Raw genomic sequence first — 18,245 nt, forward strand, 5'->3', positions numbered from 1 at the left:
ATGCAGTGTACTTGTGTGGGGGAAGCATCAGGTCAGCATTGAGGTTGCTCTTTGTACTACAGAGGAAGAGGATATGTTCTGTCTGGTGTCCGCTCTTATCAGCTGATGGCAGACGGAAGTTCCTACTGGAGGTGCAGAGCTTATTCCTCAGAGGGAAGGAAATACTCCTTGTCCTCAGGAAAGAGAGAGACACCTTTCTTTTCTAACTCCTTCATTATTATGGTTTAGCAAACTCTGGCATTCACAGCTGTCAATCTCACCACTCCTTTCTACTTTGAAACCTTGCCTGATCTTCAGTTACTGCTGGAGCACACTAGTGCCTCCATCCTCTCACATCTAAATCCTAGTTACACACCTCTTCAGACGATACCTTCGGTTTCCTTACACTCAAAGTATTGTCCTCCTTTTACTTGTTGGCTCTGCTGCAGCACACAATATTCCTGGAGTAAGCTTATATTGTATTTTTCATTTCTGCATGTTTATGTAAGCTCACCTGTGGACACTGATAGAAGGATCACAGCAGTTGCAATCTACCAAGTTCTTAATTTTTTGCCATCACATGGTAGCGAACACTATGTCCTAGTTTGATGACTTCTGCTCTGGGCACAAAGCCAGTGCTCCTGGGATATAGCGTCTAGTAAACTTTTCCCTATTATTACAGTCCCTGAAAAATGAGAAGATACTATTTCAAAATTATAGCCAGCACCTACACAACTCTATGTGAAACAAAGAAGATGATACAGAATTTCTTGGTTTGCAGAAAAATGTTTGCCGTTAACTAACTTAATTTATTGCACTTAGTCCCTTTATATCAGTGAGGTATATGCTCAGCTGCTTTTGATATACCCCTTAGTGATACCGAGATCATCTTATTTTTTTTTTATCCATGAGCCTGTCCACATGTTAAGTTAAGACTGTTTTTGCTTCAAGAAATTATCTTTGCATCTGTGGAACTGCACAGGCTGTAGTGCAAACTTCTTCCTTTGTTTGAATACTCACTTTCAGATCTCTCATTTGAAGGAAAAAAAGCACAAAAAAGTGCCTAATGAGACTGGCAAATAACAGGCCTGAATCCCAGTTACATAAAGCATCTGCAGTTCTCTCCAATTTTTCCAAGCATCTCAGGCAGCTCTTGCACTAGGTAAGGGGACTCTGAAACCATTGTTTTTAAGACAGATGTCTGGGTGGTGTTTAATGTAGCTGCTTAGGAAACCAAAAGGAGAGAACCTCTTTGGGGAAATTGGACACTGCTGTCATAGAGGTTGTTTTATAAATAGTTTTATTCCACAGCTACTAACATGAAAACACCATCCGCAAATTTCAGTAAGTATTTATGTGCTCTTGGTAGAGCCAATAATTTATACAAACTCCTTCCTATCAAGATGGGGCTGTAACTTCAAATATAAATGCACTCATATGAGAAAACCTTAAGATTTAGAAAAGTCCAGTGAAAGGACCAAATTCTGAATGCACATACATGAAACTCCCCTGGAAACAAGAGCAATGTGCTAGAACACTGAAAGCAAAATTTGGTTCTTAATGTGTCCCTGAAGACTGTAATTATATTTCCCATTGTACTAGTAACATTAATTGAATGTTTAGCTGAAATCAAGTTCATTACAAGTTAAATACAGTACCTAGCCTATTAGGATGGTGTTTATAATTATAGTCATAAAGCACTTGTAAAACATCTTCATTGCAGCAAATAGGTGGAAGTTAGGGTGTAGTGGCTGCTATGCATCTCAGTTCATTCTCTTCATCTTTGAATCTGAGCAGTATTGTAGACTAAGGTCACACACACCACTGCATCGTCTCCATAGCTAGCGCCAATGCTGCCAAATTCGAGAGGGACATGGCCTACAATGGTGAGCAGAAAAATACGATATTGCACAAACTGTTATGCAAGTTGTTTTCAGTGCAGCTGGACCTTACTAACCATTCCTACATCTAGAAACACACAATAAAGATGTACACTCTCATGCAAATATACCTGGTTATTGGCCAGCTTATTGGCCTGATAATACAGTTTTAACAATGAACCAGCCTTTGAAAAGGCCTAAGAGACCACAGTCCTCTTTGATATATCAATTTTTATATTTGATTTCCTGGCACTCTCAGAGCATCGTTACAGAAAATACCTAATCTGCTTTTGGTATTGTCCAAAGTCTTTCTGTCTCAACTCCAACAGACACCCTACTCAGAGCTACACCAGTTTTGGTGGAAGTCGAGTAATCACCAGCAGTGGACTTCTACCTTAGGCACATACGGACTCCCCTAGAAAGTACACAAGTGAACTAAAAATGCAGCAGCCTCTTGTCGAAGAGTTGTGTGTGCTGCACAGGGGCCTGCAAGCCTCTGGCAAAGACTCTAGGCGTCCGCACATCTAAACGGTTGAAGAAACCGCATAAGCAGTGCATACGGTTGGTGTCACTTTTGCTCAGTTACACATATGAAGGAACATCCTAATGCAAGTATAACCACTTGGCCTTTCTCACTTTCATAATAGATTAAGTTTCTTTTTATAGCCATTTTCATAAAAATAGTAACACCCCAAAAGAAAAATTAGTTTTACAGTATTTTATTTGACATGATTGAAGACACAAGAACACTCAAGATACAATCCAGACAAGTTGTGAACAGCTCCAAACATCAGTGAAATCTGAATTTATCTTGCACAGAGGTGAACAAGACCACAATGGTTGGTTTTATAATATAGTTTAAGACTATTTCAAGCAGGTGAGTACTGTGACGTTATGCCCAACAACTTTTATACTATTCATCCGCTTAAGCCACTTCATATCATAAATATGCAGCTTATCTTGGCGATTAAATCTCTGCAATATATAATTAGCCTTCTCATAATAATGCATTAAAACTCCTGTATATAAATATTGGTATATTCATACCAATGTAAACTCCTAACCATCACTGCACATTTATCATATTCTAGCACAATTAATCATTCCATCACAATTAGCTGCTAACTTTCAGCCTAAAGTTAAGTAACCTGGACCCAAACTTGCAAGCTGCTGCCTAGAGCGAAACTTCTGCCAAGACTTTCTGCTTTCCCTAAGGATAGCAGGCCTTGCCTTTTCAACATCAAGTTGCACAATGTCATCTGAAACCCCTACCAAAAAAGTGCTCTGCAGGGAATCTCCTGCAAAAGTATCAGAACTACTATTCTAAAAATTACTTATTTCCTAATAAATTTCATATTAGTTTTACAGCCTAACATCCTTTATCAAAATGGGCATCCACATGCCACTTACAATGTAAAGTTGTTTAACTGGGTTATAGACTACAGACCACAGCATAATATTCTACCTACAATTCTAATTCCTTAGAGAGACAAGCTAATTTTCCATTCTTAGATTTAAAGAGGGCAACAAGGACAGCTGGGAGTTTGTTCAGTACTTCAGTGCTCTGCAAAGATAAGCTTGATAGTGCTCTCATCAGAATGAATGAGGAAGTGCAAAAATATGCCAACCACATTTTACAGTTACAGTAGAGTAATTTCAGCAAGAAACCCCTGCTTGGATCCAGATGGGATCTTAAAAAAGGTGAATAAGAAAGGGCAGAGAATCACTACTGTGCAGGGAACCATGCTTCAGAAGAGCTGCAGAAACTACCCTTAGTACTCCCTGCAGACAGGCTGAAAACACCACAAAAATCATGGGCCACCTGATCTTGAAGTCCACCTTCTCTTCAGAGAGGAGAAGGGGAGGTTGCAACCATTTATTAGACCAAATTCTGTGTTAACTTAAGGCCACCAGAAATAAATCCGTGCAGAACTGGACCAACTCAATTTAACATAGGATGTAAAGACACTGAAGCCTATTCTTTAAGGATTTTGTCTTGTGGTAGTGGTAGTCAGAGACTGGCTCTCGCCTGCAGCTACAATAAAACAGTGTTGCCTGGCTTTGGACGGTAGTTTCGTGCTTGTTTGTTGTTGTTTTTTTTTTTTTAAACTAGAGAAGATCCTTAACAAAACCGCAAAAGCTAGTGAGGAACCTGTACATCTAGATCATACAATCTAATTTTTAGCTTGGTTTTACAGGAGAATTCATCCATTATTATGATGAACTGCTGGAGATGGAATGGTCACCATCTGAAACAAAGAAATGAAAATCCCAGCCATGTACTAGTGCATCTGTGTAATATGCTTAACTGGTATGACTTGCATTGCAGGAAGAATGTTGTATTCTCTGACACACCAACATTTCTTTCCTATTATTATAAGATCAGCCTTTTACATTTCATATCTTACCATCTTCAAAAGCCTATAATTACAGAAGCTGATTGAGAAACTATGTTATTTAAAATTAACAGCTGAATGAAATCAACAGAGGCAAAGAGCATTTTTATACAAGAAAATAGCACTGTAGAAAGAAAGAGTCTGTACAATATTTAAATATTGTATATACATAAAATTATATTGTTCATAACTCATCTTAAAGTTTCTCTTGTTTGTAAACCATGGAAAGCAACACACAAAAAAATCCCAGTATTTAGCTTTTAAAGCATTTAGCAGGCAGCAGGAAACTGAATGCTAGCAAGCACACTTTGTAATTATAGAAAGTATCCAGCCAGATACTGTGACTAGCATTCTCCATAGTCCTTTTTTTTTTTTTTCTTTCTTTTTTTTTTTTTTTTTTTTAAAGCTGAATGCAGAACAGATTTCACATTCAACTAGGGAATTCTGCAGGAGACACGGAAAACTCAATGGCAAAATGCAGTAGATCAGTTCTGCAGCTCTTTACTGTGGCAACACTCCAGGCTAAACACAGAAAGCTTCAGTGCAGGATTGGAACGTAAATTAGTGAAATAATTGATAAAGCTTTCATTTCCCAAAAGTGTCAGTAATGGCTTTAACTCATGCTCAACTTATTAGAAAGGAAGGTTTAGTTTAACAATTAACATTTCAAAGTTTCAAAAATGTAATGAATTCCAGCAGGTAATCAGGCAGCTCTGTATAAAAGCTCTGAAAGTGTCAGCATTTTAGGGTGATTCTATAGGTTAGTACCAGTCTGCCAATTTGGAGTGGGATTTAGATTTGAATCTGAAGTTGTCAGCTCATGGCAGATACAGACTGCCATAGGTTTCAGAAGTTATCTACCTGAAGCATTTTGCGAAATAGAAACTGTTCCAGTTGCAGGAGAAATTTTCCAGGTGAATGTGCTTACGAAAACATTTCCAGAAAGTTATTATTTGGAAAACAAGTTTCTACCATGACCATCATTGTATTTCACCTGCGTTAAGAGTTGTGTGCTTATAGCCATGTAAGGAATGTTTTATTTAATGCTATTTGTAGTTTCATTCTCTTGGCTTCTGCCTTCCACTTAACTGGCCATTCAACTCAACCCAGAAATATATTTTACTCAATTAAAATGCTTGCTACTCAAAATATATTACGTCACTTTTGATCTGGGTGTTTCTCTCTTTTAAGTTGTTTAAATCTTCCTGGACAGCCATCATCTAACTGTACTTCCAAATCTTAACACAGGGATTAACAAGAAAATAAATATAAACACTTGGAGAAGTGCTTGATAAACCAGATGGGTCAGAGAGACCTCAAGAGGCTGGAGAAATGTGCAGACAGAAACCTCATAAAGTTCAACAAAGTGCAAAGTCCTGAACCTGGGGAGAAATAACCCCATGCACCAGTATATGCTGTGGGCCAACTGGCTGGGAAGCAGCTTGGCAGAAAAAGACCTCAGGGTCTTGGTAGACACAAAGTTGTGTGAGCCAGCAATGTGCCCTTGCAACAAAGAATGCCAATAGCCTCCTGGGCTGCATTAGGAAGAACATTGCCAGCAGGTCGAGGAAAAGTGATTATTCCCCTTTATTCAGCCCTGGTGAGACCACATCTGGAGTGCCAGGTCCAGTTCTGTGCTTCTACAAGAGAGACATGGACATACTGGACTGAGACCAGCAAAGGGTCATGAAGATGATTAAGGGATTGTGGTATCTGTCATGTGAGGAGAGGCTTTGAGAGCTGAGACTGTTTAGACACGAGAAGGCTCAGGAGATGCTAGAAATGTGTTTAAATGACTGATAGAAGACAGTAATGGAGACAGATGTTTCAGAGGTATCCAGTGAAGGAACAAGAGGCAATGAGCACAAACTGAAACTCAAGAAATTCCTTTTAAACATAAGAAAAACTTTTTTTCAGTGAGGGTTGTCAAACACTGGAACAGGTTGTCCAGAGTTTAGGCATTTGGGGATATTTAAAACTGGACAAAGCATCCTGCTAGTTGACACTGCTTAAGGCTGAGAGATTGGACCAGATACTCAATGGATGTCCCCTCCAACCTCAACTATTCTGTGATTCTATGATTTCAGATGGAGACTAATAAAAATGAGTTTCGAAGACCCAAAAGGGAAATAGCTTTGTTCTTAATAATTTTCCAAAGTATAATGAGGGTAATGCTAGCTGTTTAATCCAACAGCTTATTCTGAGGGCTTTGACAATAAAGGCCTTGTTTTCAAACTGCAGCAATCAATATTAGGCTCCTTATATGTATATATTTCCTAAATTTCATTTTAAGGATTTCTGAGGATTTTCTTTTCAGTAGGATCTCAGAATTTAAGAAATTCAGTTCCCATTTAAGTCATTGATTTTCAGCACCTAAAATTTTGAAAGCACAGGGCAAAAATCAAACAAACAAAAGAATACTATAGACTACTAATTTGTTCCCATTGCCACAGGACGGTGCTGTTTAAAGAGATAACCCACAGATACACCCCCTACAACAACCATGTTGGTTAGTGAGTTTTTCTTGGGCGAGAAAGGAAGAGGAAGAAGAATAAGGCAAAGAGATTACAATTTTATATCTTTTTAACTAATCTTCAGGACGCACCAATAATCAGTATTTACTTAATAAAGGTAGATCTTTAAGCATGCTTGAATAACTCGGGAACTCTTACTACCTCTGGAACTTTTGCTCCCAAAACTTTTTAAGGGTCTTTCACAATCCAGCCTTTGGTCATCAAAGGGCACACATTATGACATACCCCACCTTACTAGCTGTTCTCATATAGCCTGCTGAAATTCAAGTTGATTATGTGATATATGAAAGTCAAAAAATGGAATAGTGGAAGATCAGTCTCACAAACAGGCTGTGGTGGGGAAAACAGGCTGTTAGTAGTTTAAGAAATCAATACCAACTTTGACACTTTTAGAGGTGGCAACATCAATGGCCATGGCTTTGATTTCAGTGTCCCCAAACTGCATGAGTGTTTTGATCTCCCGCCGGCTTGGCACTGAAGCATCAGTTCCCGTGAGATCCAAACGAAGGGTGCCACACTTTTTCACTCCAGATTCGGTGATGAAGCTAACATTATCTTGTTCTGAGCTATAGATATTGATCACTATTACTAACTGAGAAGGTTTGGCAGGTGTGTAACTGCGTGTCACAGTTTCTCCAAGGGCTACAGATTGGTCAGCTGAGATAAATTTGTCAAAGACATCAGTGCACCAGCGTGTGCCATCTTTGATTAGAAGCTTCTCTGGTGGATGCTTCCCTTCCACAAACCGATTCAGCACACCCACACCATAGGTGAGAGGTGAACGCCGCACTTTGATGACAGCAGGGTCTAGACCAAAGAGAACAGCTCCTTTGAGGATAGTGAGCCCCACATCCTGAGGAATGATGACCCGACATCTCGAACCAAAAGCGCTCTGGACAGCTTGTTGGAGCAAGGGGGATTCAGCAAAGCCACCAACCAGGAACAGGAATTTGACATTGGTCACTTCTGGCTTATCAAACACATCACCTAAACAGAAACAGAGCCCATTCAATATGGAAAAATTCACTGTGACAAGGCAATGCAGGTGAAACTCCTAATGACTAAGTGCACTGAATGTCCCATGCACATGCACAAGATCTGAAACTGCCACATCTATGCCCACACTGCCACTCTCAGCATGCACTTGTTCCTCTTCTGTAGTCTCTTCTATACTCTGTTTCACTGTGAATGGAAACTTACCTCAAAGCATACAATATTCCTGACGTGACACTTAGAATTTTTATTTACCTTCTACTTGTAAAGGAAGACACAGTTTTCCTGCAAAGAAATCTTGCCAGTCACATTATGGGTAGTAGGGAAACTGACATCATCTTGCCACTTCAAGTATCAGTGAGATATTCCCAAACTTAACCAATTCACATACCCTTTACTGCATTCCAGATAAGTCACCCCATTTTAAATTCACTTATTATTTCTGATCCTAACATTTTAATCACAATAAGGACCATCTGCAAAATAATACTTCCTTAAATTTTACAGATGTTCCTTCTTAGCTGAAGCCCACATCCCCTACTTTCAAGAAAACCATACAGTTCAATTGTAGGCTCACCCTTAACTCAAATAATTGATGCAGCATGACTGAGTTATCTGTCACAACTATTCTAAGTCTAGGTCTCTCCCTCCCTGCTCAAGTACAAGCTGTTCTGTACTAGTTGTCTTACTAAGTTGTGACCTCTGAAATTTACCTAGTAATTCCTCACATATAGTGAGCAAAGCTGGATATTCCAGTCCAAATGCGATTCAATTAGTGCTTTACAATGTGTAGAACAACAATACTTTGCTCAGTATATATATTATACTCTATCTTCCACCAGGAAGACTTTAAATAACAAATTTACCAGTAAGCCTATGTCACTTTCCATTACTGGATAAATATATTTGGTGCTGCTTAAGCCATGCCTGGAAGTACTTTTACCATGATGCATCATTTATTATTTGTGTTTTAAAGAGGTCAGTGATTTGGATGGTCATGAACAAATGTGACCTTCCACTGAGGAGAAATGAACTAGAGGTCTTAATAGCAGGAATAATCAGAAACTAGTTACATCTTTGGCATTATTTAGTTGTTGCCTGAAACAGGAAAAAGAAAAGCAGGATCTGGGTTAGTAAGTACATTTCAGCCTTCTGAATGCTTGTAGCCTTGGAAGTACAGAATAATTGAAGCTTAGGCAGTAACAGGACTGAATCACACTCAGTAATTAGTACTAGAACTAGGTAGCAATATGTGTTAAGGTGATGTCCCTTACTTCTGTTATTTTCTTAACTACTTTGTAGAGAACTGCAAGTTTCAGAACTAAATTCCTTGCCCACATTTGGTGCGTACTAGGGGAATTGTTTGACTTTAATGCCAGTTACTGGTGTGAAACAGGTAAGCAAAGCTTCAGTTTCAGCTCAGCCGCAAAGTGGAATTACACACAGATACGTACTAAGGTGCTGAATGATCTGGTCAATTGTAGGTTTGAAAAGAGCATTCATTGCATCCGGGCTCATCCTCAACATTCCCTGGGATGACCACTTCACAAAGTCCACACTGGAAAAGAACAGTTAGAAAGGACATTAAAATATTACAGCTGAGCCGTAAGAAACAGCGCAGCACTCACAAGACACACTAAATAAATAAATAAATAAATGAGTTTACAGAATCCGCATGCATTCTGCTCGGAAGAAAGTGCCTCACCACCTCAGCCTCGTCCCATATCAACTGCAGCAATGTAAAATTTCAAGGGAGAATTGTTATTTTTGCTTGTCTAATTGTTGTTTTCTTTGCCTGACTGCCTTCTGCAGCATTACCAATGCTCAGCTGCTTCCTGAGACAGCTGGCAGTCAATTCAGTGCTCGCTGATCTGAAACAGCACTGATTTATCCCCAGAAGGGCAACATTTAGATTATAGCAGTAGCAGGCCAAAGCCACTGGAAACACACAAGGAAAACAAGCAAGTATGGGAAGCCTCAGGAGGCAGAAGGGAGCACAGCATTTTTAATGAGGCATAACATTTGTTAAATGAATACAAGCATTATGTTATTCCATCACTGATACACATACATATAGCTCAGTAATCTCTCCATTCATGCACATTATATATCACACCTCTATGCTCTTTGTATCCTGTTACCCAATTAATTTAATTTTATTTGAAGGAAACATTTAGCATTCCCTCTAAGATTCACCATTAAGACTATTAATAAGAACGAGATGGTCTTGTGAGGGGGAGTATTTCCAGAAATTTTTAATGATTTCAGAATCTCAGTCTCTTAGGAGGTGACTCTGAACTGAATTCCAAGTCATTTAGGCTTAAAGTACATTTACCAATAATTTTAGGAAGAGATGCAGAAGTTTCAGCCTGCATGCTTGCCCTGAATTTTTCAGCTTCTCACACCCAGCCAGCAAGAAGGCTGGAGGGCCACAAGAAGTTGGGAGGGGACACAGCCAGGGCAGCTGACCCAAACTGGCCAAAGGGATATTCCATACCATGTGATGTCATGCCCAGTATACAAACTGGGGGGAGTTGGCTGGGGGTGGCAGATCACTTCTTGGGAACTAACTGGGCATCAGTTGGTGAGTGGTGAGGAACTGCATTGTGCATCACTTGTTTTGTATATTCCAATTCTTTTATTACTGTCATTTTTTTTTTATTAAAAAATAATGTCCTATTAAATTGTCTTTATCTCAACCTATGAGTTTTACTTCTTTTCAATTCTGTCCTCCATCCCACTGGGTGGGGGGAGTGAGCAAGCAGCTGCATGGTGCTTAGCTGCTAGCTGCGGTTAAACCACGACAATGCTACATTCAACATTCACTGGATTAAAAATTGCAGAAAGAAGCCAAGGTACAGGTGCTAAATAATCATGTTTTCTGCTCTCAGGTCCCAAGCATTCTGCCCTAGATTTGCAGGCTCTCTTGTTCATTCTCTTTTATGTCACTAATCTCCAAGTCTCCTGTAGTATATAATTTCAAAAGATGAAAATGCCCACTTCTACTTTCTCCTCACTTCCTTTTCTATAGCAGCCTATTTCCTTTTCTATAGCAGCCCATGATCTTATCATTTAGGGTACCTTCTTGATACTGAAAATCATGAATTAAAATCTCTGGATGGGATTATGTCTCCCCACCTACCGAGCAAATTATTGAACTGGTAAAATACTAGAAGAAAAGAAAGCCTGCCACCACTTCAAAAGAAGAATGCTTTCCCTTTGCAGAGCTCTATGCAGTAGTATATGTCTTCACCAGTGATCTGGTATTGTTAATAAATTTCCTCAAGCCACAAACATATTTACACATCATTGCACTCAAGATCTTGGTTTTGTTCCAGGGCCCAGGCCACTAAAATTTAAGGTTCTTGGTAACTAACTTTTAGACATCAAATTCTGTATTTGATCTGATGTTCCTAATCAACACATAAGGGACTCAAAATATATGGTCAAACTCAGGAAAGTGATGCAGTGGTGGCCTAACAAAAGTCATAGAAAGCAATACCAGAAGAGTGCAAGTCTTACACAGAAAAGCTTTTGCAAGAAATTGATCAGAACTTTCCATTTTGGAAACTGCACTTCAGGCAATCCCATTTTCTCATCCTTATGCTACATTTTTACATTATTATCTCGCAGTCTACATGTAATTAGGATATTTTACTTATTTGTCTTTGCTACCGGTAGTTAATTCTGCATCCATTTGTGTTCAATTGTCTACTCACTTGCTTTTCCTCAAGGCATGTTCTACACTGTGACCTCGAAACTTCTTGTAATAGTCAATGAAGGAGAAAGGCAGAGTGATGTTTAGTGGATTGGTCCTGTCTGGAGCTGCTGCCCGTTTACGGGACTCAAATGCTATCATCAGATCAACCCAGGCAGCGGGACGCTTGATTTTAAATTGCTCAATAAAGTCTTCTCCAAATATTTTACACAGAAGCTTTTCAAATTCATAGTCCACACCTAGAGAACCATATGGCCCACCTGTATTACAAACAAAACACATCTTTAATAGTCTGATCTGCTCATTAGATTTCAAGCTGACCAAATACACATCAGATCGACACTACTAGGACTATCATGGGAGAAGGTCTACAGAAAGAGGTATCTTTCCTAAATGTAACAGTTGTTCTAATACAGAACATAATCTTACCTTTGCCTCACTTTTACTCCCATACCATTATAGCCACTGTAACACTATCACTATACAACAGAAACATTTTTATTAGAAGCAGAGGAAACTGACTCCTTATCCACACATAAGTAAGTGTGGGTTAGACTCATATTTAGGGGTAGACGGACTTGATGTACACTGTCCCATTTGCTCTTACTAGGTTGTTTCCTCAGGTAGTCTTACAGCCACCAAGACTGAAAAGGCTCAGTGATGAACCATACAGATGAAGATTAACTTGGTATAGAGACACAGCAACAAATAATAGGCTGACTCGTGTGCTTAACAACTTAGCGACAGGACAAAGTCAAAGGGGATCTGGAGTTCAGGGATGGAATACCATTCAAGGATTGCACTTTATATCTTTGTTGGGGACCAATTATTGTACATTTTTTCCAGGGGATGGTAGACCATCCTTGTTGCACTGCCTGTGAAATTACTGGACTATATAAGATTCCCCTTAAATCTAGGGAAACTTCTGTTCTGCCAACAGCCACTTTACAAGGATCTTGTGACACATCTATTTGTATCTCCACGATACATCTCTGAATACCTGGACAGAGCAGCAATACACAGGTGACCTCTTGAAGGACAGGAAGGTGACAATTCTTCTAGCAGAAGTCAGACCAGGACCATGGCAGGAGGTCATGGCCTGAATAGGAGTGAATAACACAGGAGATGGCAGATTCTTACTCTCCCAATGTGAGGTTTACCATCCAAAAGCTTCAGAAGCATTAAGTGCTTTACCAATGTCTGCTGACGAATAGCTAGGTTATACTAATTCTGAATGCTGCTCTTATTTCAGGAAGAACTGTTAGTGAAATGTAGTGAATAATAAAGGCATACATTTCCTTCACTGACAAGTCAAAATATTGCATAAATAAAGCAAGCAGTGGAAGTGACATTACCTGTTGCCTTGTACAGCTCCTTAAGATGTCCTTCAGGGAGCCTGATCTGATGGACAGTCATATCCACTGTGCCTCCTCCACTGTCAACAACGATGTAACGGTCACCTAGTTTGCCAAACAGTATTTACATTAGTGTTATCACAACAGCATACTGCAATGAAAGCTTCTCAGGGGCATTATCACCATGAGAGATAATGACTTTAGAAAGTCATGAATGTCTATGCTGAAGACTTGGTGTTTTTTAGTAATTATAATGCAATGATTGATAACAAATATGAAATTCAGATGTCAAAAGTTATTGATTTACACAGATGAAAAGTAGGTTAGTGGAATTGCTCACATTGCTGGTGTACATTCTAGTGGGCTACCAACTTAATATTATGGCATATTTACGAGGCCTATTCTGAGGAAAATATTCTGGTTGCATTTTAAAACCTGGATTGCCTTCTACAATCTCCTTAATAAATCATATTTTGCTAGAGCATACAGAATTGCAGTTCAGCCTTAGTAACTAAGAGCAGCACATGAACTTGTATTTTTTTCTTTTCCTATTTATAATCACTGTGAGAACAACACAGCGCACAGCACATTTGTTGGAAACGCAATGTTTGCCTGCAATATAAAACCGGTGAGAGCCAAGTTTATTCAAGAAAGCATACTACCTTCCTCCAGTTCGGACCAGATCTCTCCTATGACATTTTCCACCAAAAAGGTACGACTCTGTCGATTACGACGGACGTGTTCCTTAGCTAGTCATTGACAGAGAAAAAATAACTAGGTATGAGAAAGCATGAAGAAGTTGATATCATAAGCTGCAGGAAACAAGTGCAAGCAGGCTGATAGATCTGTATGTACCACTTTTTAACAAAACAAATGAGCAAAAATTACTGCATTAGAATCGAGGACATTGTAACATCGTTCCTAGAAAGAAGGAAAAATGTTTTTCAGCCGCACTGATCTTCCTTGATACTAACTGGATTAAAACCAATAACCTCATATGAAAGGCATAAACAGGTCTGATTTATTTTTTTAATATATTCTGTTTTTTAAAGCACCGCCTGGAACCAGGGGGGGCTTGCAGCCAGCCTGTGCCGCCAGGCGGCAGCCCCAGCCCGCTACCAGACCCACCTGTGCCAGCGAGACCATCCCCACGTTTCCAAAAGCCACTGCCAATTTTGGGTGCACAGGCAAAGATGCCTCCTGAGCCTCTCAGGACATCAGTCTGTCTCAAAATGAGCAGCTGAAAGCTCTGCTGCTCACATTTATAACTTCTTAAGGCCACAGTGATCACCAAGGCTGACCCTCATAATATTTTAAATATACACCAGTTGAAAACTAAGCATAATCTAGCAATACTATTATAACAATCAGTCAACTTACAAGACTTAATTGCTACTTAGACATTAAGAAAATGCAGAACAGCCTGTAAAGACAAAGCAGAGTAGTAAGAGCCTTTGCTATTATGCTTCTAAATCAACCTCTACAACTGAATGATCAAAAAAAATCATTCCCTGTGTAACCTTCACTCACACCCTCAAAGGCACTTCTATAAAACACTACAGAAGAAGAGGCATCCTGTCATGCATGCAAATATCATTCTTTCTGAAAATATCAGCATGCAAATCACTGAATGCATTTTGCTTCTCATTTCTATAGTGCCTATCATCAGAAAAAGACCAGCAGCTCCACTTGCACATGCACTCTACCCTCCCCATAAAGACCCTATGATGCAGACAAGCCGCATTAGCTTTGCTGCACTGACTTAGCAGCACACAGTGAGAGCTTAGATGATGAAGCATTCAAGGACAGAACAAGCTCTAGGTCCAAGCACGGGCCTGACACAGAGCCCACAGAAGTCAATGGGAGTTCTTTCATTCACTCCTGTGGGCTAGAAGTGAACACAAGAGCCAGCCTTTAACTACGACTGAAGTAAGCTTATCCTGGCTACTATGAACAGTAAAATTTTTCTTTTGACTTCACAGCAATAATATGGTCCTTGGAGTACTTCTCTCTGTTTATATTTAAAGGGTTTTTGTCCTTAATCTGTTCTCAGCTTGTCTTGGGTCTCTGCCATGCCTTTATGAAATTTTAATTCTAACCCCAAATTAATTCACTGCAAACTTTGTTTTCATTAATTTTGACATGAAACCTTTCTCATCCCCAATAGCTTTTACCATACAAAGTCAAGAAGAAGAATGGTACCCCCCATCCAAGAAAAAGCCCGATAGCAGAAATCCATGATCTGTCAAATTCTGCCCAGCTTCAAAACCTTAACCAGAGAAACTCTTTTATTTTATTATTTTCCCAGAGGCAAATCCTTGTGTAGCCTGAAAGCGAGTTCATGTAAAATCACATGGAACTAGAATGGTTCAGGACACGAACAAGGGGGTCAGAAGGTGAGGGGCTCCTGAAGGGACTGTGTCCTGAAAACTGATTTTGTCCTGTGCTCTGTATGGGCCTCCATAACGCTGAACACATCTGACAAGTGCTGGCTAGGAGAGGCATGGATTTGAGAGAATGATGTAGTGACTCCGCCTAACTAAAAAAAATACCCTCCGGTAACTACAGGAATAGCTTTACTAGCTTAATCTTCCGTTTGCCTGTATTGTTTTGACCTAGTATATACGATAAAATACAAATTCTTCTGAAAAATTCCTTCTGGCACAGATTGGCACACTACCACCAATATCAGTGCAACTGTTACAATTCACAGAGATAGGAAAACTGCATTATGCAGCAATCACGTCTTACTGTTGCTTCGTTTTCCTGTTTTGTTCCTCTCATTTTCCTCCAATCTCAGGTAGGATACCAAGCTCAAAAATCTTTAGTGACAAAGGATCTTTTGGCGAGTGACTTACACTGTGGTCCAATCTCTGTCCCTCACTGTCAGTCAGTCTTCAAACATTGATAGTAACAACAGACTCCAGGTTGATAAATCGGAAGTGCCTTATCTAGCTGCTCTACGAGCAGATAAATTCATTGCTTTATTCCAATACTGTGTGTTCACCTGAGTGTTGAAAGTAATTAATGATAGTTCATAAAGATGACATCAGAAAGCATCCGCCAAAACTCTGCAATGCCTCAGACTAAAAATCTCATTGCAGATCCAGTTATTTAACACTGTTTCAATAATGCAGCTAATTAAACCCATAATTGTTTCCAAAAAATTAAATTAAAAAAATGACCCAACACAAAGTATTGATTTTAATTAAGGCAGAAAAATACTGTTGTGAAAATACTAAAAGACTCCCACAACATTCCAATAAAGTCAAGGCAATGAAGCTACCTGCATGCTAAAATTCAAGTGCGTGCAAACATGTCTGCTGATCGATCCCTAAACCGGTCTAATTACAGTAAACAGCAAAAACAGTTTATAAAAGCAAATTGATGCTAGCCTGAAACATCTTGAGAGCAAAGACAAGAAATGGTAAGAAAACAGCCCTCATGGACAAAGCAAACTCAGGCATAAGAATCTGAAGAAGTGAGTTAATAGAAGTACCCTGTGTAAATCCAGTTCCAATAGTGTCACTTGGGCTATAACCATTGACAGGTGCCCTACTACTCAGGTCTATCATCTGGTGCAGGCGGAGCTTTCGGCAGTAGATAGAGGCAGCCTCAGGTTCCAGGGCAATGATCAACTGCTCGGGATTTTCAGGAGATGCCATTCCTGCCTGCGAGAGAGAATTGATCAGAGAAGTGGAGTGGGAAATACCACAACCTAGCAGACCCTTTTCAGCAAGTGAACAAGCCTTTCCCCAGCTCTCGGTTTCAGTTAGGTCAGCCCTCCAAGTTCAACGCGCAAAGGAGCTGCTGCTGTTTGCTAAAGGTCTTGATCTGGAATGGTCCTGCCCACAATGTATAGCACAACTTCACAGGCTGTAACAGGGAAGTATGCATGCACTTACCATGCTAAGTGTCTAACCGAGCAGCTGTGTACATGACAGGTGGAGAAAGGAAGTCATTTTGAAACCTGTAACGAATGGACTAAAACCTGAACCCCTAATTAACCTGTGAATCTGCCTGCTAAGAGGGGCCCCAGCCTCCTTTAAGGAATAAAGGAATACCTTTGGCCTCTCCTCCCCACAACAATATTTTAAGTATGCCTTTCTTTATATCCTGGATATACACAGTCCTTGCTGAAATGGACTCCCCACACTATGTAGTTTACTAGGAATATACGATACACTTTGCCAGTAACACATCTTCTGACTTAAAACCAACATTTTCTATTTCAAAATCCATTACTTTTAAGCACATTCACTTTTATAGCATCTTCAAAATGCTCAGTATACTCAAGGTCTCAAAATACAATAGGGCAGGTTCCCTAAAACGTAAGGAGAACAAGCCTAAAAATAATCCCACATTATAAAATCAACATTTGCCGTTCTTTCTATTTTCTTTCTGCATTTTCAGCCTCCAGACACACAGATTTTCAAGAATCCACAAGTTCTCATGTAACCACATCACTCTCAGAGCTGGGCTTAGAGAAAAATATCAAAGGGCAGTTGACAAAATTGTGTTTTCATTTCTTTTCTCCTGTACTTTTCCCTACTGTATGATTTTCTGTTAAAATAGATAACAGTATCTTTCAACAATTTTTGCCCAACTTTTGGTTTACCTGCTATTGTTTTTCAGTTAAGTGCCTGCGTACTAAAGCATGCTAACAAACAAATACACGTATAAACATTTTTCTGCTTCCGCTGTCAGTCTTCCAGCAAACCTTCACTTCAATTCATTCACAACCACTGTGGTGGCTCCAGAGCACCCCCAAAACAAGGCAGACTCACATGGAAAGACTGCGAACCTGGACTGGAATTTAGCTTCCTTCATACAGCTACACTGTGGGCTGTGGGAATTGCTGGCTAATTTACACCTGCAGCTAGAAACTCAAAGTAAAGCTTGTTCAAAGAGCAATACTGGGGTAAGACTTGGAGACATAAAATTGTCCTTCATGTTTACTGACTCATTTTACCCTCTCCATCTTAATAGATGAGATAAATAGATTTTTATAGAAAGCATCTTCCTCATTGTCGATAATAAAAAAGGGGAAAAAAAAGTACAAATAAATTCCAAAATAAGAAAGGATCAAACTAATCATGGTTGTTCATTATTTTAAAAGTACACCTCGTGACTGGGATTATGGCCACTTTACATGCTTTATTGCTGTTGGGTAAAACCTTCTGCTTCGGTTACATCCACTGGACTCAACAGCATGATTGGAAATTAGTGGAACTGTCTGGGAAGGACAATACTGTGCAAATACCACAGAATATCAAGCCTTGCAGCCTTGTGGCAATGCATATTGAAAAATATTACCTTGAAAAGAATGTTTGCAACCAAACTTTCAAAATTTGGAAAACACTGATTTACAGCAACCAGAGTAACCCTAA

At 39.5% G+C, this 18,245-nt stretch overlaps 1 protein-coding gene across 2 annotated transcripts in view; it reads right to left on the reverse strand.

Annotated features, from left to right (window-relative positions):
* Nucleotides 1-2,571: 2,571 nt before the first annotated feature.
* Nucleotides 2,572-18,245, reverse strand: part of HSPA12A (heat shock protein family A (Hsp70) member 12A) — a 63,252-nt gene continuing 47,578 nt past the window's right edge. For both annotated transcript variants that reach the window (XM_049809573.1, XM_049809575.1), the window contains exons 7-12: nt 16,355-16,526; nt 13,518-13,604; nt 12,856-12,960; nt 11,502-11,760; nt 9,237-9,340; nt 2,572-7,776 (exon numbers count right to left, since the gene is read on the reverse strand). In XM_049809573.1, the coding sequence (XP_049665530.1) occupies nt 7,142-7,776; nt 9,237-9,340; nt 11,502-11,760; nt 12,856-12,960; nt 13,518-13,604; nt 16,355-16,526 (1,362 nt within the window). In that variant the 3' untranslated portion in view covers nt 2,572-7,141. The remainder of the gene's footprint in view (nt 7,777-9,236; nt 9,341-11,501; nt 11,761-12,855; nt 12,961-13,517; nt 13,605-16,354; nt 16,527-18,245) is intronic.

The sequence above is a fragment of the Accipiter gentilis genome, chromosome 9, assembly GCF_929443795.1.
Source record: "Accipiter gentilis chromosome 9, bAccGen1.1, whole genome shotgun sequence".
In the NCBI taxonomy this organism is placed as follows: Eukaryota; Metazoa; Chordata; class Aves; order Accipitriformes; family Accipitridae; genus Astur; species Astur gentilis.